This window comes from Carcharodon carcharias, chromosome 12, assembly GCF_017639515.1.
Source record: "Carcharodon carcharias isolate sCarCar2 chromosome 12, sCarCar2.pri, whole genome shotgun sequence".
NCBI lineage: Eukaryota > Metazoa > Chordata > Chondrichthyes > Lamniformes > Lamnidae > Carcharodon > Carcharodon carcharias.
This window is the reverse complement of record NC_054478.1, coordinates 136,720,640-136,743,217: the sequence shown is the minus strand read 5'-3', so window position 1 is coordinate 136,743,217 and position 22,578 is coordinate 136,720,640. Positions and strand designations below refer to the sequence as shown.

General features: G+C 43.0%; 1 protein-coding gene across 2 annotated transcripts in view; it reads right to left on the bottom strand.

Moving 5' to 3' along the window:
* usp40 (ubiquitin specific peptidase 40) overlaps positions 1-22,578 on the bottom strand; it is a 149,338-nt gene that overhangs the window by 30,439 nt on the left and 96,321 nt on the right. For both annotated transcript variants that reach the window (XM_041200781.1, XM_041200780.1), the window contains exons 16-23: positions 19,636-19,982; positions 18,416-18,545; positions 12,770-12,827; positions 11,611-11,664; positions 11,273-11,361; positions 9,682-9,768; positions 4,839-4,875; positions 2,982-3,046 (exon numbers count right to left, since the gene is read on the bottom strand). In XM_041200781.1, the coding sequence (XP_041056715.1) occupies positions 2,982-3,046; positions 4,839-4,875; positions 9,682-9,768; positions 11,273-11,361; positions 11,611-11,664; positions 12,770-12,827; positions 18,416-18,545; positions 19,636-19,982 (867 nt within the window). The remainder of the gene's footprint in view (positions 1-2,981; positions 3,047-4,838; positions 4,876-9,681; positions 9,769-11,272; positions 11,362-11,610; positions 11,665-12,769; positions 12,828-18,415; positions 18,546-19,635; positions 19,983-22,578) is intronic.

Genomic DNA, 22,578 nt, shown 5'->3' with positions numbered 1-22,578 from the left:
ACTGCAATCCCAACTGAAATCAATCAATTCAACAAAAATTTGTGGCTTACACTGCCCTGGCCTCCTCCTCTGCAGTATGATTCGATAATATCTACCTTTTACATAGGAAAAGGGGTTGATCATTAAGCCCCTCTAGCCTGTACAACCATTAAATTGGACTCCGGCTAATCAGTTTCTTGACTCTTGCCTTGGTTCCAAAGGCTTTAATACCCAGGCCTAATTAAAAAAAAATGATCTCAATTCTAGAATGTTCAGTTGGCCCTTGGCCTCAACAGCCTTTTTGTTTTGGGAGAGGGCTGGTGGTGGAGGTAGGCAGGAAGAAAGAGGTCCAGATTTCCACCATACTGAGCGATTAACGTACAGATTTTCTTGATAACCAACATCAGATGGAAGAACGATGATAGAACCTTTAATTCTTTCATTCAATAATGTAGATGTCACCGGCAAGGCCAGCATTTATTACCCATCCCTAATTGCCCTCAAGAGGGCAGTACTGACTTATCTTTTTGAACCACTCAGTCCATGTGGCAAAGGAACTGCCACAATGTTAGGGATGGCATTCCAGGGTTTTAACTCTGTAACAGTGAAGGAATGGTGATATAGTTCAAAGTCAGGAGGTGGAAGCTTGTGCCATCCTTCGTGGCCAGTTTGGCGGAGGGATTATATCTTGATCAAATCCATGGTGGGAAGGCACGTGGACGGCCTTTTTCACTGCCGCCAACTGAGGCCCCTAAGTGAGCAATTAATGCTCACTTATGGGCCACATCTTGGTGCCGCTGGTATTAACCCAACGGCTACCAGGGCACTCACCACATGGGAAGAACAAGCAGCAAACAACTTGTAGGCTCCTGTGGGCAGGGGGGGAGGGGGAGACCCTCATTCAGAAGCACCCCAGTGTCTGATCAAGGGAGCCGGCGTGGGGAAGCAGGAGGGAGCGACAAAGTCACACCCACTGCTTTTGCTACCACCCTCCCATCCCCAACAATCCCCACTCTGTGATCCCCCTTCCACCATCTCTCACCTCTGGCCTGAGATGCAATCCTAGGCTTCGGGCAGATGTTGTACTGGCAGCAGCCACTGCCTCTCTGATGCTGTTCAATACAGCTGTCAGCCTCCAAATGGCTAGTAGATCTAGATGGGTGGGACTTCTGCCCCAGGTCCTGATCCTGGGAGGAGGCCTGATGCTGGCCTGTCAAGTTCTCGAGTGGAATGAGATGCAATGGACCTTCTCTTTAAAAAAAAGAGGATGTGGAGCTCCGATCTGCTCTCCAGCTGGTGGGTGAGAGCCTTGTCACCTCCACAAGATTCCGACCAGGATGTGTAGGAATTAGAGGGGGATCCTGCAGGTGATGGTGTTCACACGCACTTGCTGCCCTTATCCTTCTAAGTGGTAGAGATCTTAGATGTGGAAGACGCTGTCGAAGAAGCTGTGCTGATCTCTGCAGTGCACCTTGTGGATTGTACACACTGTAGCCATGGTACTTCTGCGTTCACAATACTTCCGATAACATTGGGCTTCTAGCTGAACGAAAGGGCCACTTTTTTATGCTTGAGGATTCATGCTATTTTCTCCTCTACCCACCCGTCCCCAAATAGCCATCGAGCTTTGAACAGCTTAAAGACGAAACAGGATGAGCTTTCTTCTACCAAACATGTTTTTTTTTATTAAAAAGGAAAGTCTCTGTGGGCTGCTATGTATGCTAAATGTTGCATAAATCATTCACAGGGTGACAGTATACGTTGACGTTCTATATCCTAAAATCATTATCATATTAAAACATCCCATGTCAAACAAAAAGATCAATGATGTCTATATAAATCTTCCTCTTTTCCAACACCATTCCGGTGTGGGCTCCCTGCACCAAAAGCTCTACAGTTCTGAAACCAGCCAGTAGAGGGTACACAAGAATAACCTTAGGAGGAGTCTCTTGAGTTTCCATGGGTAGAATATTGCGCTCATTGAGCAGGCCCGCGCCCGATCCAAACAAGTGTAAAACAACACGTGATATTTTGGCCGGCGCGTGCGTGGGAGTCGGCGGCGAGTTCGCGGACAATTAACAGGCCCAAAAAGGCCATTAAAATTGTAATTAAACAAAATTTTTCGCTGCCCATCCAGCCTTACAGTTGGCGGGCAGGCAAAAAGGCCAAGTGGCCTTTGGATTTTTTGCCCATGGATGAGGTTTTGATTAGTGATTTAAAAAAAAAAAAATTTTCAAACTAATTTGTAACATATCCCTGCTCATGTGACAGAGTCATGAGGGAACATGTTATTAACATTTTTAAATTCTTTATTTTTTATGTGCTAAAAGCAGCTCTGCACCTCCAGGAGCGTTTACTGCGTGCACCCGCGTGCATTCGTGAAGTTCCGCGATTGCCCTCCTCCTCCCACAGATCACCACCACCCCCCCCACCCTCCCTGCCATACAGGCAGCGCTGAGCAATTCACTCTGGCTGGCCATTAATTGGCCAGCCAGCGTGAAATAGCAGTTATGGCCGGCAGTCTGATTTGTGGCCACTTCCACTCGCTCCTGCCCAGCGACCGGAAAATCCTGGCCCATGTGACGAAGCAACCAATTCTAGCTCATAACTTACCCCAAGCAACCCAGTCAAGTATGAGGGATGGGGCCTATGGAAGTAAACTCAGGTCCCAGAAGATCACTCTGGTGGTGCCCTGATGTCTGGAGGTAGCCAGAGGTATAAAACATGCCTCCACAGTTACACAATTTTAAATCAGAATTCAAGATGTGGAGGGCATGCAGACACCATCTGACCATTTTCTTTGTCTGAAACCTAACAAATTACTGTAAATATGTACTTTGTGCAATCTTAACTGTACTATTTGCTTTCATTCCAATTGCTTAGTGCCGTGAAGATGTACTCTTACCAACAATACCACTGGTATCACAATGCAAATGAGTGAGCGATGCTAATTGTAATATTGTACCTTTGTGGTAGAGCTCATTTCCACCTCATCAACTTACTTCATCTTTCAAAATCTCTCCAGCATCATAGCACCAGTCAGTTTTCCTTAAGTGCCAATACTCTCCTGTAAATAAATAGCAAGATTTAGCAGAACACACAGAGGGAGCCTTTTAAACTTTTAATAGCACCGACAACTCCTCCAGAGGCAGTATGCTTTCACTAAAAAGCTAGATGTGTTTGCTGATATCACTTTTTTTTTTAAAAGTATGGGCCAGAATTTTATGTCCCACAGGCAGGCCCGCCCCCGACCTGTCTGGCCGCAAAATAGTGCGAGAATACGTCGGGCGAGCATCCCAACATCATCCCGCACCCGCATGATATTTCGCACAGCTGTGGGAAGCACACCCACCGACAATTAAACAGTCAATTAAGCCCATCAAGGAGGCCATTGAAAGCGATTTTTCGTGGTCCGTCCACTTTTATGGTTGGCAGACGGGCCATTTTCCCAGGGCGGCCTTTTTGCTCGAACCGCAATCAGGGCAGAATGAAACCTCCGTGGGGAAATAATATAAAGAGGGATATTTGGGGACGGTTGTTTTTTTTTAAAAAAATGAGGTATGCTTTCAGGTGCTTGATTGTGCTGCGTGGACATAGTTTGCAGCATTTTTGTTGTTTGGTTTATTCTGTGGAGGTCTGCAGCTCCCTGCCTTCAGGGAGCTCAGTGGAAGCTTTCAGCAGCACCCGTGGTGATGCTGGCGCCCGCCCTCTTCCTGCTCCCACCGGCAGTGCTGAGCCTTTCTCAGCGTACATTTCACACTGGCTGGCTGTTAATTGGCCAGCCAGGGTGAAATCACGGTCGGGGGTCAATTATGGACGGGGAATTGTTTCCTGTCTGCTCCCGGGCCTGCTGATCACGTGCGCCCACTGAACGAAAAATTCAGGCCATGCTTTCATTGCTGCTAGTGTTCTATGTAACTAATACATTGATTTTACGGAATCCTTTATTGAAGGGCATCAGCTCACACCAGGTAACTGCAAAAGACAGAAAATTGTTGGGTGTCTTCCAAATTTGCTGATCATAGAAAGGAGTATTGATTTAGTCTTCAAAATCTTTATTACCTTACCTTCCTACGACTGAATGCTTAATAATATCTGAAATAATGTTGGTTCTCAGTAATCCATTGCAGATTAAATTCTGGTAATCTTGTGATTATTATGCTGCAAATTCAATCTTGCTGCATGAAAGCCACCCTGTATTACTGAATGGTGAATGTGACAGACTTGTGCACAATGAAATAGCCTTACCACTTGTCTTTGTAAAAGTGAAAAGGGCCTGGCCTATTGCCAGGATGCATGTATTCCAACGTTTCACACATAGATTGACACCAATATAGACTAGATTACTAAATTTGTCATCACAAAATATGGGAATTATGGTATCTTTGAAAGAGTCAAACAAAGTGAAGATTGGGTAACGCAGGATGAGATATAGAGAGTTTACCTTTCAAACTGAACCAATGTGTTAAACTTTCAATTGTGTCCCTAAATGTTGGTTCCCCAAGGCAGCATTTAGATAAAAAAGGGTCAGAAATTTGGACTATTACTGGTATGAATCTGTGGTTTCACATCCCACTAAGCAGAATCCCGAGGAAAATACACCTGCCACTCTGAAGTCATAAGAATCATACAGCACTGAAGGAGGCCATGTGACCCTGTGTTGTCTCTCTGAAAGAGCTACCCAATTAGTCTCATACCCCTGCTCTTTCTTCATAATGCTGCAAGTGTTTGTTTCCTTCATATTTTAACAGTCCTTGTCCCCTGTACAAATTAAGATTCAAAATATTATAAACAAATCCAGGCTGCCATTTCAGCCGTGAAGTTACATGTTGAAGAGGACACCATCATTCAATATATACCTGCTAATCCAGCCTTCTCCAACATCAGCTTCAAGCACTGGAACAGAAGGGACAACAAATTTAAGTGAAAAACATGTGACATAACAACAACTTATATTGATGTAGCACCACTGATGTTAAAAAACAATTCCATGGCACTTCACAGGAAGTGAAATAAAGAAAATGGATTGTCAGCTATTTAGAGTAGTGACCAAAAGCATGGTCAAAGCCATGAGTTATAAAGAAGGCCTTAAAGATGAAGATTGAAGGATTTAGGGAGGTAATTCCAGTATTTGGGGCCTAGGTAGTTGAAGACACAGTTGCCTTTGGTGGGGTAAAGCGAAGGGAAAATGTGAAAGGGGCCAGTGGAATGGGGCATGGGTGGTTTGCGCAGGAGGGTGTGGAGGAAATTGGAAAAGAGAGTAGGGGTGGTAGAATATGTGATATCATGAGGATGACAAGGTTGAGGATTTTAAGTTTGAGGCATTAGAGTATCAGGAACCAATGAAGATCAGAGAGGGCAGAGGTGATGGGATGGTCCACCAAAATTCTGGATAAGCTGCAATTTACACGGGATCACCTTCTATCCTAACAGCTAATATGCCTCCTATGCCAATTATTGCAAGTGCAACACAGTCTGTTGCAGGTCACTAATCAGAAGCTCCTGCTCTGAAATACATCAATTAAAGCAATTCCAAAAAACCAAGGAGACACTTTGCATTCAGCAAAATCTTCCAACCTCCAAATTGCTGAGAATAGACATCCGATTGAAGATGCGCTTCAGGACCCTGTGAAAGTTCTGATGCACAGACCTACACGGGAATTGCTGAGGAAGCTTAAACTTCTGACAGGCAATTTCCTGGTCCCTGGGTCTCTCCATGAACATCTCTGACTCTAAGCTAGAGTCGGAGACTTTGGACAGTTCCTCTTTACTTACCTGTATAGTAACCCAGGAAATATTAGACAGATTAGAACCTCGTCTAACACCCGGGTGCCCCTTGAACCCCAGACTATCCGGCCCCCCCCCCCCCACCCCCACCCCCCCAACCCCCACCACCCTCCCCACCGACCCGACTAACCCTTCACCCCTACTACCATCTCCAGCCAGACCCGACTACCTCTCCTGACTCGCCGATTACCTCTCCTGAGCCGACTAAACATTCGTCCACCTACCACCTCACCCACTCCATCCATCTAACCATTCATCCACTCACTCTCCCACCCCCCATCCATCCATCCATTAACATTCAGACTGGACCTTTAAACTTACCATATGGCAGTTACCAAAAAGGGACGTGTCCCATCTTTCCCCGACTACTCTGCTATTTGGGAGTTCCCTGATGGACGCTGCATTGCGCATTTCTGTGACAGCTGGGATTGCAAAATCCCACAGGAAATGCACAGCAGTGTTGAGCTGGAGGAATGTTTGAACATGGCGGCAATCCAGTCATCAGTGCCACTGTTTGGAAAATCTGGGCCAATGTGTTGGTCTGTAGTCCTGCTCTCACGTGCATGCCTATTAACGCTGGGAATGCAGTGGCTTAGCAAACTGCTCAATCCCACTGCGGTACCCAGACCAGGCAGGTGGAATGAAAATGTACTCCTACCATTGGCTGCAAGAATCCAGCATGAAATGCGCTGGGCATTCTCAATCCACTACCATGTGGGCATGGTCCCCAGCATGAAACTGTTCAGAACCTGCCATGAATTGGAAATCTGCCCTAGAAATAGAAACCATCACACTAGTGCCTTCTGAGCATGGGCACAGTAAAGACCTTACATCAATGTAACTTTACTTACTTTATTTTTAATTACACTTCCCTTTCCTAATAAAAGTCTCACCAACCTCCTAAAGGGAACATGACACAGGTCTGGTATGATGTTATAATTGTGGCGTCATACAGGAATATCTGCAATACCCCATATAACATATTATACACTGTACAATACTGGAATGAGAGAGGCCGAAGACAAAAAGTCAGAAAATTAGTGGCTGAAGGCAAAAAGGTCTGAAAATTTTTTGTGACAAGGAATCATGAAATTATAAGCACTTTTTATGATCTGTAATGAATTTAAATGCTTCTAGGCCACTTCCAATGGATGGAATTATTAGGCTTCAAATGGGTATAAACATTAGTTATCCCTTTGTTTACCTTCTATTACCGTCAAAACTGTGCACTTGTGTCAAATCACCAAATTGACCTCAGCATTTCAACACACGTACACATTATAATTTTTTAAATATGGAACGCTTCACGAATTTACACATTATAGTGCATAGGGCAAAGTGTTCTACAAACAATCTCAAATCAAAAGAGAAATCAGCTAAATCATGAGAAATATTCATATCTGATCAGGTTCACACAAGGATAACTGGGTGGTCTGCTCTAAATACTGGTGGCAATCATATAATGACCACTGTAGCTGCAAGTGATTTAATTGCTGGATTTGTTCACCTACTAACAACATGAAATGTTTGGACCGCCAAACCTTTGATCATCATCTGACGGACCAGGAATTGTAAAAATACCAAGAGATGAATGCAAAACAAAGACAGAATTACCTGGAAAAACTCAGCAGGTCTGGCAGCATCGGCGGAGAAGAAAAGAGTTGACGTTTCGAGTCCTCATGACCCTTCAACAAAACTGGTTCCAGTTCTGTTGAAAGGTCATGAGGACTCGAAACGTCAACTCTTTTCTTCTCCACAGATGCTGCCAGACCTGCTGAGTTTTTCCAGGTAATTCTGTTTTTGTTTTGGATTTCAGCATCCGCAGTTTTTTGTTTTTATATTTATGAGATGAATGCAGTTGGGTTCATTTATGGACTCTAAATCTAACAAACATCTGAGTTGGCCAGGTTGATGACTTTCCAGTTACCTCATTATAAAGGCACAGAATATGAACCCTGCTGAAGTATCAGCGATATATGTGTGATGCAAGCAGGTTGTGCCTCCTTCACTCAACAGCCAGCATTGGTTACAGCAAAAGCTATGAGGCCTGACAAATTTCAGCAGTACTATCGAAAACTAGTGCTCCAAGTCAGACACTTTTCCTAGCAAAGCTGTTCTAGTAGAGCTAAAACACTGGTATCTACTCAGCAATATGGAAAATAGCCCAGGTGCGTCCTGTCCATAAAAACCAGGACAAATTCAATCCAGCCAATTACTGTCCCATTGGTTGACTCTCAATCATAAGCAAAATGATGGAAGGTATTGTCGACAGTGCTACCAAGCAGCACTTACTCACCAATAACCTGCACAGTAATGCCAAATTAGGTTCTGCCAGAGTCATGCAGCTCCTGACCTCATTGCAGCCTTGGACCAAGGATGGACCGAAAGAGCTGAATTCCAGAGGTGAGGGGAGTTATTTTCATCAAGGCAGCATTTAACCAAGTGCGGCATCAAAGAGGCCTAGTCAAAACTGAAGTCAATGGGAATCAGGGGGAAAACTACCCACTGGTTAGAGTCATACCTAGCACATAGGAAGATGGTTGTGATTGTTGGAGACCAGTCTCCTCAGCCCCAGGGCATTGGCTGCAGGAGTCTGTTAGAGTAGTGCCCAAGGTCCAACCAACTCAGCTGTATCAATAATGACCTTCCCTCCATCATAAGGTCAGGTGAGGGTAGGTTTGCTGAACTACACACACTGTTCAGTACCATTTGTGACTCCTCGGATACTGAAGAAGTCTGTGCCCATAGCAGCAAGACCTGGAAAATATTCAGGCTTGAGCTGTTAAGTAGCATCTGTGCCATACAAAGGTCGAGCAATAGCCATCTCCAACAAGAGATAATCTAACCATCTCCCCGTGACCTACAACAGCATTACCATTGCTGAATATTCCATATCAACATTGCAGGGCTTCCCATTGATCAGAAACTGAACTGGACCAGCCTAATAAATACTATGACTACAAGAACAGGTCAGAGGCTTGGAATTCTGCAGAGAGTAACTCACCTTCTGACTCCCCAAAGCCTGTCCACCATCTACAAGGCACAAGTCAGGAGTGTGATGGAATACTCTTCACTTGCCTGGATGAGTGCAGCTCCAAAAACACTCAAGAAGCTCAATACCATCCAAGACAAAGCAGCCCACTTGATTAGCACCTCATCCACTATCTTAAGCATTCACTCTCTCCAACATCAACGCACAACAGCTGGAGTGTGTACCATCTACAAGATGCACTGCAACAACTCGTCATGGCTCTGTCGACAGCACATTCTAAACCAGTGATCTCTACCACCTCATTGAATAAACATAGCTGATGCGTGGGAACACCACCACCTGCAATTTCCCCACTAAGGCTCAAATCGTCCTGAATTGGAACCATATCACTGTTCCTTCATCTGCGCAGAGTCAAAATCCTGGAACTCACTACCTAACAACTCTGAGTGCACCTACACCACATGGACTGCAGCATTTCAAAAAGGCAGCTCACCATCACCTTCTTGAGGACAATTAGGGATGGACAAAAATTGCTGACTTTACATTGTTCACATCCCATGGACAAATAAAAATCGAAAGTTAAGATACAGATCAGCCATTTAATTGATTGGCGGACCAGGCTCAAGCCGATAAATGACATACTCCTATTCCTAATCCTCCGAGTGACCTTTCATAAAATAGTTGTGCACTACTCTGTACCCAATACACGTTTATATTTACCAAACTTCGATAAAATAAATAACTTTTATTCATGCATTATAGGTATTGAATGTACTTGCTCACATACAAGTGCAGAATATAGAATTTATTCTTTATGCAGATTCCATCATTCATAGAACAGTATGATGGTAGTGATTTGAAATTCATACACAAGAATGTTGCAATAAAAACCTCCCATGGCATACATCTACTCATATATTTACCTCTCGGACAGAAATGCTCTGTTCTACCACAATTTCCATTTCAGGGCTTAAGTGAAGACTGTCCCCAACAGAAAAGTATAAGAACAGCTAAAGAGTGGAATTAAAAAAAAAGCAATTAAAATAAGTACCTTTACATCGATAGTCAAGAGTTGAGAAAATTCTGGAAAATCTGATACAAATAAATCTGGCAGCACATGACATTTGTGTGCCAACATGCTGTGGCACAAAATGCTTGTAGTTGGCTCTTCATCAGCTATTTCTCCAACAAGGAAAATGAAAATTAAAAGGTATTTTGAACAATCCTTGCATTACTTCTGGGTATAAGGCACAAGCCACCAGCCCAACTACTAGGCTCAGTGAGTAGTACGTTATGCAGGGAGTCCATGAAGATAATTTAAGAAATATAACCCATTATGATTAAAACGTACGGAAAAATAATAGGTCAGGTTGATGCGTCATATGTTAATGAACACCTCAAAAGTAGTGGCCATAGAATGAGACTGTATTTCAACAATGGAATATGTTTAAGAACTCCCTTTTCTCCAGATTTGTAGTTGCTCAAAAACTGTTCAACAGCTGAAAGGAGTTAGCAAAGACATTGGGTTCTTATAAAAACAGATACTGCAATGGGAAAGTGGAAAAGATGGTATTCTGGAAACATGGGGTTAAATAGTCTGAAAGGCCTTTATGTATGCCTGTCTTGTGAAATGTAGTCTGTTCTGTGGAAGCACAAGTTTGATCAGCAAATTAACATTTCTCATTCATACTCTTCTTGCATTCTTTTATGGCAACCATGTATAGTTGCAGAATAAATAATGCTATTAAGGTCACTGTTTCAGAATGTTGTTGATAAGTAAAGACATTAAAAACACTCAAGGGTTGAAGACAAGGTCCTATGGAGTCTATAAGCAAGAATTGTTAATGGTGCTGTTTAAAGCTTATTAATTGGCTGCAAATTATAAACATCTGGTAAGTAAAGATGAAAGCAAAAGAGACAGACATTCTTTCAGATGACACCTGGAGTACTGAGTATTTCCAGCATTTTGTGTTTTTATTCCAGCACATTGTATTTTTATTTCAGTTTTCCAGCATCCACAGTATTTTGCTTTGCTTTTGAGGTGTACAGCTCCCTTGGATATAACATTCATACGAGTGGGTCTGTGCAAATGACACGAGCATTATCTTATTGAAATGGTAATTTGCCAGTCAAACTTGTGTTTCCACAGAACAGAGTATATTGCACAAGATAGGTTTAAATAAAGGGCTCTCTGATCTATCAGATCTTTCCCATTGCAGTATCTGGTTTTTTAAAGAACCCAATATCTTGGCCTCAAATATTTTCTTGGCAACCCCTTTCAAATGTTGATCAGCTTCTGTATAATCAAATGTTTCTTGGTTTCTCTCATTATTATCACAGTTTGAAACTTGAGGGTTATTTTTAAGTCAATGTATGGATATTAATAGATTAATTAAGATCAATAGAAAGAACTGATGTCTAATTAAGAATATATTCTTAGCAATGATGGTTTTAAATAGAAAAAACCTGCACCTGCAAAATTACGCAGAAGACAGCCCTGACCTCTCTTCCTACCTGTGTCTCTGTTGGAGTGTGGCCAGGAAAAAGTGCTAAGCTGCTTCCTGTTTTCAATCCAATGCCCTTCACAGTCAAATCTTCACAGACTATAGATTTAAAAAAAGAAACATGCATCAATATTTAAACAGATATCTTGGGGCCAGAGATGGGGGGTGGTGGGGGCAGGCGGAGAGGTGAGCGCTAAAAGAGAGAATCATGAATGATTGCATTCATTAAGGCAGGTGATAACACTGATGAGAAGTCAAGAATTCATTCAGGGCACCATGACAATTCCTAAAGGGAAACTCCATATGGCTCGCTGCAATAGCACAACTTGTCTTGAAGTAATCACCCACCTGGAGGGAGTAGCCTTCCAGTTCTGTCAATTGGTCTCAAACAGGTCCCATCTTCTGTAAAATAAGAGGCAAATTATCCAGATCAACATGTAACAGCTGTCAAGAGACACACAAAAAACAGACCTTATAACTCAGATTTATTTGAAAAAAGATACAATTTATATCACTGCTTCCCGACTGCTAAACGTGGAACTGAACCATACAGACTAAGAAGGACCAAACAGATTCCCAGTCTGCACTGAGTTAACCAACTGCAGCAGGAAAGCAGGGTGTCTTTCACAAATCAAGAAGTCCCAAAGCAACTTACAACCATTTAAGTGTTATAGCCCTGAAAGCCAGTTGGTGAGAAATGATACTGGAATCAATCTTTACTCAGTCTTATGTTTATTTACAGAGTGAAACATTACAAGCATATACTTCCTAACTCAACCACTCTCAGTTTCAGTAAGTCTCTCTTTTTATCTGCTCAAGTAAAACCCTGAGTGATGTCCTCAATGTGCATTTTATTAAACACAACTGATATACAATTAACATGAGGCACTTCTGAAATGTAGTCACTATTGTAATGCAGGAAATGCAGCAGCCAATTAACACAGCAAGGTCCTACAAACATTACTGTAATAATGATAACATAATATGTTTTAGCAGACTGTTACACTGGTTTAAGCAATAGCCCTCGATTATGCAAAGGGAAATCTGCCAGGATTCCTTCTCCCAAACATTACCCAGGGTCACCCTAGTGAAGATACAAGTGCGTGGATGCTAGGGAAGGCAGAATCAGGCTGGATGATCATGATTCATGTACAGTTAAATAGATTGAAGTATTCAAAAATGTCTGTCCCTAGGCATCTTTAGGAAGAGAACATTTTTAACCATGAGCGATATTTAGGGAGATTAACTAGCATATAATAAAGTGCTTTAATAATGTCATACCTAGCAGTAGAATTACATCTATTGGATACCTTGGTTCCATTTATTGGTATCTAATTGCAGTTAATAATTCATTGGGTGTTTGGGCATAAGCAAATCCAGCACCACTCACTGTACGATGAATTGATACAAATAAGATCCAGGTCAGCTGGTCTCAGATGGTAAGATGAGCTAACTCAGGATAGGGGGCAATAAGAAAATTGCCATTATCTACAAAGATATACTTTACCTTGTTCGTCTTTCAGCTTCAGCTTTTCAATGGCATTAGCTTTGATTTCCACAATCAACTGGAACAAAAAAAAGTCATACTAGCTTTAGCAAAGAATCACATAAAGCAATAATTTGCACTTACAACAATACCTTCAACACAGTAAAACATCTAAGGGGGTTTCACAGCAGGATTATTGGGCAACATTTGGCACTAAGTCACATGAGGTCAAATCAGGACAGGTGACCAAAAATTTGGTCAAAGAGGCAGGTTTAAAGGAGAATTTTAAAGCGGAGATGGAGAGTTACCTTTGTGCCATAACATTTCATTCAGAAACAGCATACTAAGGTTTCATATAACAGGGTTTGTTTATAAGGGTATTACGTGCACACTAGTTTGGCAGAAAATTGAAATATAATAGTAACTTTGCAACAAGTTATACTTCAAGCAAATATGCTATTTGGGCGTGAATAATATACTTCCAAATCATAATTCATTTCAAAGAGTGAAATGAGATACAAATATACATGCATGTACAGGGCTTTAGTAAATGGAATTGCAACTATGCAATTCAAGTTACCATTGTTGGCTCCATCATTAAAGCCAGTGCACACCAAAGCCATACACACCAGGTTTAAACACACTGTATAGCATCTTAGTCATGGATGCAGTTGACATAGCTCAGTGGCAAATGTACAAAGGAGAAAGACGCCATGTTTCTTGCTTTCAACTGGTGCCCAGTGAACCCAGCTAGAAACGGTATGTGAGAACAGAATCAGGTTCAGCTTTGATGCCACAACAGCCAGCACTCATTTGAGTGAGATACTGGAGGGCAGGGCACCTAGGAAAGCAGAAGGTGACCAATACTGAGGAACCATACTCAGGCACAAGTCTTCAGGGGAGAGAGGAGGCAGAACCACAAAAAATGCTCCCAAGTCTCCTGGGTTGTCCAAAAAAACTAGATTCAATTGGTGAAAAACATCCAGGTTATCCAACTCCATCAGATACTTTAGCCCTTTTAATTTTCTTGCTGTGCAAACTTTTATTTATGGATGTCAGCATAGGTATGTTTTCAAAAGGCTGTTTACTGGCATTTTCGCACTGGAATATCTGAACAAGAGTAAGTCTCACAGTTGCTGTATTGTGGGGGTGGGGGAGTGGGGGAATGAGTGGATGGATAATGAGTATCACAGTCCTGTTTTTATACTGCATTTGGTTTGTCGCTTTGGTCCAATATTTATCGTACTGTATCACAATATAACGGAATCCAGGAACAGACCACTTAGTCCAAACTAACGTGTGTTGATGTTTATCCTCAATGCAAGCATCAGTCCGAACCCCATATGCCCATCCTGTTGATATTGCCTTTGTTTCAATTGCTAATTTCAGTAGTGCATTCCACAATCTCTGTGCTCTTCTGTTCTGAGAAACACAATTGCTGAAACATACTTTCACTATTTAGTGCTTGCCCCAAATCAGCGCACAAGATGATGGCATAATACCAAAGTATAAATGCTGTATAACTGGTGCACTACTAGAATCGGGTTCCTGTCAGCTGCTATAGCTTTGAGTAGTGGGTTTCATTCTATAAACAACATGCAAATTTACATCCAACACTGTCACAAGGTGAAAAACAAATGATGTTGGTGATTCCATTTCTTGACAACCCATTAAAGAAAGATGGTGAACTGGGGATAAAAGGCAGGACACAATACCAAACTCCAAAACACAAGAGAAGCCAACACATTGTTCATAAGCCACAAGTAAAGCTCCTATTTCAGAAGTGTGTTTTTTCCCCACTACTCAAATTGCCGGTGATTTGGTTTTTCCACTACAATTAGTTGAGGTTACCTAGAATTGCATAGTCTACAGCACAGGCAACCTAACTCAACTAGTCTATGCTGGCATTAATGCTTCAAACAGCCATCTTTCACCCTACTGCATTTAACCCTATCAGCATTTCTCTTTTATTTCTTTCTCCTCATGTGCTTATCTAGCTTTCTCTAAAATGCATCCAAGTATTTCCCTCTATTATTCTTTGTGGTAGCAATTTCTATAGTCTTGGAACAGTCTTTGGGTAAAAAGGTTTCTCTTGAATTCCTTATTGTGTTTATTGGTGATCTACTGCTGCTTGTGTTCCCACAATTGTGGGTATAGCACTTGGCCGCAGTAGTAGGAAGGCAGTGGGTGCAACAGGGAGAGAAAGCCTCCAGTGAGCAGCGGTGAAGGGGCACAGCAATCAGCAACAAATTGGTGAACCAGGTACACCAAGTAAAATTAATTCAGCTTTGAGTTTTGGGGGTGGAGGCAGAGTGGAAGTTAATTTTTATTGTCTAGAATTAACAAAACTTTTGTCCCAATCAGTTCATGGCAACAATTATGCTCCACTTGAGCTGCCGCCTCTCATGCTCATGCTAACTACCTCACTTACATGCTTATTCAGCTCTTCCCTAAATAGGGAAGCTAATCGGCTTCAAGTATTTCCTGTCGTAACAAGTTCCAATTCTTACTACTCACAAGGTAAATAAATTTCTTCTGAATTCCTTATTTGATATCTTGGTGATTATCTTATATCCTTGGCCTCTAGTTTTACTCTTACCTACAGGTGAAAGCACTCTCCGTGTCCACTCTATCTAAACCTTTCATAATTTTAAAATCTTCCTTAGTCGACCCTCAGTCTTCTCAAGAGAAAAGAGGCACAGCCTGTTCAACCTTTCTTGACAGGTATAACCTTGCAGTTCTGATTTCATCCTTATAAATCTTTTTGCAGAGTACTTCAAGTGCAGTCTAACATAGGTTCAATACAGGTTATCTTAACTTCTCTACTTTTCAATTCTATCACTCTAGAAATTAATGCTAGTGCTTGGTTTAGCTTTTTAATGGCCTTATTAACTTGTCAGGCTACTTTTAATGATTTGTGTATTTGTGTTCCAAGATCCCTTTGCACCTTTACCACATTTTGATTGTTATCATTGAAATTTCAGACCACCTTGTTTTTAATTACCAAAATTTAATACTTCACACTTAATTATGTTGAAAACCATTTGCCAATTATGTGCCAATTCTTCAAGTTTACAATTTGTCTTACAATTTGTTGCAGTCCACCTCATTATTGTCTATTGCCCTCTCCCAATATGGCGCCTTCTGCAAATTTAGAAACTGTATTTTTGATTGCAAAGTCTACATTGTCAATATTAATTGTGAATGACAGTTGTCCCAGCACTAGGTCTTGTGGGATCCCATTCCCCACCATCTGCCACTCTGAATAGCTTCCCTTTACCTCTACTCTCTGCTTTCTGTCTTGCAGTCAACTCCCTATCCATTCTGCTGATAGTCATCTGACTGCAAGTTTTATTCTAGTCTATTATGTGGCACCTTGTCAAAAGGCTTTTGGAAATCTAGATAAATTACATCTACTACATTTCCCTTGTCTATTCTTCCTGTTACCTCTTTAAAGAATTCAATGAGGTTGATCAGGCAAGACTTTCCCATTTAAAATCCATGGTCAACAGTCATTATACAAAAACTGAAAAGCAGAATGCTATGGATGCTGGAAATCTGAAATAAAATCAGAAAATTCTGGAAATACTTAGCAGGTTAATGCATGATTTGTGAGGAGAAACAGAGTTAACATGTCAAGTCTGTGACCTGTAGTCAGAACTGGGAGAAGTTAGAGATGTAATAATTTTGAGCAATGGATGGGCAGACCAAACACAAAAGGAAGGTCTGTGACAGGGCGAAAGTCTGAAGAGATTGAATGGTAGAAGAGTTAATCTTCCAAGGCCCAAGAGAATGGTGATTGGGCAAGAAAAGAAACAAACAATGCGCCTAGAGCTGATGTTCTGCTGACTGAAAAAAAAACTGAAACAAGCAAAGGAATTGAAATGAGATGGAGCAGAAATTATGGCCTGAAATTGTTGAATTCAACGTCGAGTCCAGAAGGCTGTAAAAATGCCCAATTGAAAGATGAGGTGCTGTTCCTCAAGCTTAGCGGGTGCTTCACTGGAACAGTGCAGCAGGTCAAGGACAGACATGTCAACATGAGAGGAAGACGGAGAATTAAAATAACAGGCCATCAGAAGCTCGGGGTCATACTTGCAGACTGAATGGAGATGTTCTGCAAAGCAGTCACCCAATCTGCATTTGTCTCCTCAATGTAGAGGAGGCCGTATTTCTGGTTTTGAGATGCACTATTTTCTCCTTTAGTTGGGATTCCATTATCTTTCATACCATCAATGTTAAGCTGACCAGTCTATAGTTCCCTGGACATGTTCCATCTCTCTTAAATATAGATATAACATTTGCTATCTGCAAGTATTTGGCCAAAACCCCTTTCTCTAATGAACTATTAATTATGTGTAATAATGCCTCTGCTACCTCTTCCCTGGAATTCTTTTTAAATCAGAGGACGAAATCTACCCGGATGAGAGGTTTGAACCTTTTTGTGTTTGATTAGTTTATTTAATATTTATTTTTAACTTAAATGTCATATTATTTTTAATCTCATCTTCCAATGTCATGTCACTTGATCAATTTCCTTGGTAAATATTGAAGCAAAACATTGATTTAATATTTCAGGCATTTCACTGCCACTGCCCATGATTTTATCCCATCTGTCCCTTAGTGGCCCTATTCCCACCCCGACTTTCAATTTTTTTATTTACGTGCCTGTAGAATATTTTAGTATTTTGTTTTATACTCCTTGATAATTTCATAGTTCCTCTTTGCCTTCCTAATTGTTTTTTTTTTGACAGCTCTCCTAATTTCTTCGTGGGATGTGGGTGTCAGTGGCTAGGCCAGCATTTATTACCCATCCCTAATTACTCATGTTAAGAGGGCATTTAAGAGTCAACCACATTGCTATGGGTCTGGAGTTACATGTAGACAGCAGATTTCCTTCCCTAAAGGATATCAGTGAAACAAATGAGTTTTTAGAACAATCGACAATGGTTTCAGGGTCATCATCAGACTTTTAATTCCAGATTTTTATTGGATTCTAATGCTGGTACAGAGACCAGAATCTCTCTCCCCGTGAGAGGGCCAGTGGTGCAAATTATGGGGAGGAAACTAACAACAGTTCCATTGAGATATGATTTTGTGCAGGCTTGAGTTGCCTCCTGGAGCTATCAATGCTTGGGAAATAATTTGAATACTTTAATTTTTTTTTTTACCTTACTGTATCATCAACCCCAAACCCAACACCTCTGCCACCAGATGAGCAAGTGCAATAGGAACAGCAAGTCAGACACTATCCCGACTTGGACACATATCTCTGTTCCTCCATTATCACTGGGTCAAAATTCTGGAACTCCTTACCTATCTGCAACATAGGAGAACCATCACCGTATGGACTGCGAGTGGTTCAAGAAGGCAGCACACCACCACTTTCTCAGCTAACTAGGGGTGGGGAATAAATGCTGGTTCTACTTTTGACACCCCTATCCCAAGAATTATTAATAAAAAATCAGACACTGCTCTCAAGGCAGCAATCCTAAATGACTCACTCTCTGTGAAGCCAACAGCACCATTTCTTTTCCGAGCTCTAACTGCTGTGGTTGTTAATATTGGTGAGTAATACACGTTTATGAGGAAGTTTTGAAAAGTTCTCATCGACACTTATAGTGCTAAATGGAAGCAGCTTCAACAGGCTCACAGAATGCCACTTACCATCTCCATGGTGACCGGAATTGTCACCGTCGCTCCTGTAGTCTGCGCCAAACTCTCACCACAGTAATTCTTGACCTGCAGCCAGCTGCGGTCAGCTACAGTTACTGGCATACCATTGAAAGAGAGAACACTATGTGAAGGCAATAAAAAAATAGGGACCATTAAAACACATTAGTGTTATTTTGTATACACACAGAGAATCAGCCACATTTGTTCAGTGTTTTTTTCTGCATACTGATTACATGTTGATGAAAACACACATTTATCCAACTTCCGAAATACCTAAAGCAGCATATTTTCTGTACATTTTTGAATTGCACTGAATATTTTACTCCTTTCAAGTTTGGCTACCATCTGTATTCAGTAAAGTACAGTGTAGTCTGTTACATAACAGAGGCTGTAATCATTCATCATACTTTGATTCTGCCCTTTGCAATCCTTGTGCTGAAAAGCCTGAGTGCTGGAAAGCTGAGCATTTTGCAAATTCTTTTAATTTAAAAATAATATACAGCACCAAGCACTCCAAACTTAAATATAGCACAATTTGCTCTATTCTATCAAAACATTGCATCTTAAACCTAACCTTAAAGGGGTCACCTTTTACTGAACCAGTGAGATATTTATATTTCCTACATGTGCCACCTGGACAATCTATCTGGGTGAGACAGCCAATTTAACAATTAAAAACAATTAGATCATATACAGATCTACAGCACAGGAGGTGACCATTCTTTCCATCATGTCTACACTGGATTTGAAAGAGGTATCAAATTAGACCCTTCTCTTCCCCCGTAGCCCTACAAATTTCTTCCTTCCACTATTTAATCCCATTGTGGCTTTAACGAGATGGGACCTTGTTTTTACGTCTCAACTAAAAACACTTTTGAGAACTGAATCCTCAATTTCTGGCAAAGAGGAAAGTGGCATCAACTGGGTTATACTGTGTAGCTTTGCACAATGGTTTCACATCCACTGGGAACCAATGTTCCTTCTAAACTTTCTGAGTGTGCTGCAATTAGGAATGTACCACACAGACAACAAACAGGTTGAGCACACAAAAGAAAAATTAGAGGGAACAGTGCTAGGAACTGATCACTTCTTAACATTCTCATGTAGAGATCCAGAGAAAAATACATAGAGAGGAAAAAATACATCTCACAATAATGAAGTTTTAAACACAAGTAAGGCAGTCTTTCAGCAACAATAAAATGATCTCTCACCTTAGGCTATGGCACTTCTGGTCTGATGCTAATATAGAGTCACCATCTTTTAGCCTCAGATCTGCAAGGCTCTTGTGCGCATCATCAGCATCATATGCAACCCAATTCGTGGACCCTTTATTTTCCAAGTTCTTTCTGCAATAAACCGTCAGCTCCTCTGGAGAAATCCCTGTTGACAGGGCTAGAGCTTCTTGTACAGAAGCAAACAACGTGTTCCGAGTGAACACTGTTTGAGTCTCGGTGAACTGCACCATCTCGGTTTCTAATTTGCTACTCATTGTGGGACACAATACCTTAAGAAGCACGGGCTCATAGTCCTCACCTGCTTGTACCTCCATTCCACAAACCTGCCAACAGAACAGCAGATGTAGCAAGCTGTGACATGAATGCTCAGTAATCACTCACATAAGTATGTTAGCCACATCTGTAATCTCCATTACTGTACAGAAAAGCATCATTAACTGAGGTAAGCAGGCAACAGAACCACTAAGTTGGAGAACTCAAACAAGGAGAAATTAAATGAACAAGTAAAAATGGAAATATGTATTGCAGAAAAATGTTGCAGGAATTGTCATTTGATTTGTACACAAATATGCTGGGCTTATTACACACACACATAAATATGCACACAGGCACAAGTCTAGCACCTAACAGCTGTCAAACTCCAGACATTACATTCTGAAATTTACAAGAGTTGCAACTGCCTTTTGATTGGTTCAGGAGTAGCTACAATTACCTAAATTTCCCCTAGTTAGAGCAATGATTCTAAAGCAGGCTTGTCCAACCTATTTGCGTGGGCGGGGGGGTCCACATTTCAAAATTTTTCTCACTCAAGGGGTCGATGGGCAAATTTCAGAAAGAGAGGGCAGAATTTTTCGCTGAACAGGCGGGTGTGCGTGTGACCCACTCAAGCGTAACATAGTGCGTAATGACATTGGTGAACGTCCTGGTGTCATCATGCACTTGTGCGATATTTCAGTCAGCAGGCGCGAGCAGAAGTCGGAGCCGCACCCACCATTAATTTGAAAGCCAGTTAAGGCCATTAAAAAGACAAATGACGATGATTTTATGCTGCCCGTGCGATTTTGCGCTCGCCGCAAGGGCAAAACAGGCAGGCGGGCAGCCGATAATTTGCAAAACCTCATCCATGGGCGCAATAAAATGAGTCAGCAGCAGCGCCAGTGTGAGCAGTGAGGAGTTTGGTAGATAGTTTACTGCTGGTCAATAACTAATAGTTGGCAGCTTCATCTGCGTTCGGGGCTTTATTCTTAGTATTTCCAGGCTTCATTTCAGGTCTCCTTGGTGTCTCCAAGGACCCCGAGGTATCAGACAGTCTTCTGTGACCCTGGTAAAGAGGGTTGTGGTCTCCACTGGAGGCACCTCCTCTGAGGAGGTAGATTGGGGCAGAAGGGAGAGGAGGCCAGGTGTCCCAATGCAGCTTCCAGGGGAGCAACCTGTGGGAGGAGAGGCGCAGGCACAAGGGGCACAGGGCCAGCAGGTGGCTCAAGGCGGAAGGGGCTGCAGAGGACGGCACTATCCTGCTTCCAGGGTTTACAGGTGGTGATGCAGCTACCTCAGAGCTATGTCAGAGGTGCAAGGGCCGAAGGAGGCCCCTCCACACGCGCTCACTCCCCCTCTCTCCCCTCCACACGCGCTCACTCCCCCTCTCTCCCCTCCACACGCGCTCACTCCCCCTCTCTCCCCTCCACACGCGCTCACTCCCCCTCTCTCCCCTCCACACGCGCTCACTCCCCCTCTCTCCCCTCCACACGCGCTCACTCCCCCTCTCTCCCCTCCACACGCGCTCACTCCCCCTCTCTCCCCTCCACACGCGCTCACTCCCCCTCTCTCCCCTCCACACGCGCTCACTCCCCCTCTCTCCCCTCCACACGCGCTCACTCCCCCTCTCTCCCCTCCACACGCGCTCACTCCCCCTCTCTCCCCTCCACACGCGCTCACTCCCCCTCTCTCCCCTCCACACGCGCTCACTCCCCCTCTCTCCCCTCCACACGCGCTCACTCCCCCTCTCTCCCCTCCACACGCGCTCACTCCCCCTCTCTCCCCTCCACACGCGCTCACTCCCCCTCTCTCCCCTCCACACGCGCTCACTCCCCCTCTCTCCCCTCCACACGCGCTCACTCCCCCTCTCTCCCCTCCACACGCGCTCACTCCCCTCCACACGCGCTCACTCCCCCTCTCTCCCCTCCACATGCGCTCACTCCCCCTCAAGGGAGAGGGTGACCTCCATTTGTCAGATGATAGGGCCGGAGATCACCTCCAACTGTGTGGGTGGACACCCCATGCCAGTGGCTCTGAAGGTCACAGTGGCCCTCAACTTCTATGCACTCAGCAATTTCCAGGGATCAGTGCGGCATCTGTGTGGAGTCTCCCAATCAGCTGTCCATAGTTGCATCAAGCTGGTGACAGAAGATCTGTTCAAGCAGGTATTGACTTTCCTTCATTTCCCTACAGACAGGCTAAGCAAACCAGAGGCTTTGCAGCGATTGCTGTGTTTCTCTGCATCCAGAGTGCAATCGACTGCACACATGGCCATCAAGATGCCAGAGGGTCAGCTGGATGCCTTCGTTAACAGGAAAGGATTCCACACCACGAATGTGCAGATAGTGCAAGACTATAGGATGCAGATTCTGCAAATCGGTGCAAAGTACCCTGGTAATTCTCATGACGCGTACATCCTGTGACACTCCCAGGTGCCAAGGCTCTTCAATGCTCCAGCTCGGCTGGATGGACACCTGCTGGGCGACAACGGCTATCCCTTGAAAAGGTGGCTTATGACACCTTTCTGCCACCCAAGAACAGAGGCAGAGAAGCGGTACAACAGGAACCATGCCTCCACAAGGGCGGTGATAGAGAGAACCTTAGGTCTTTTGAAGATTCGCTTCGGATGCCTGGACCTTTCAGAGGGAGCACTACAATGCCCCT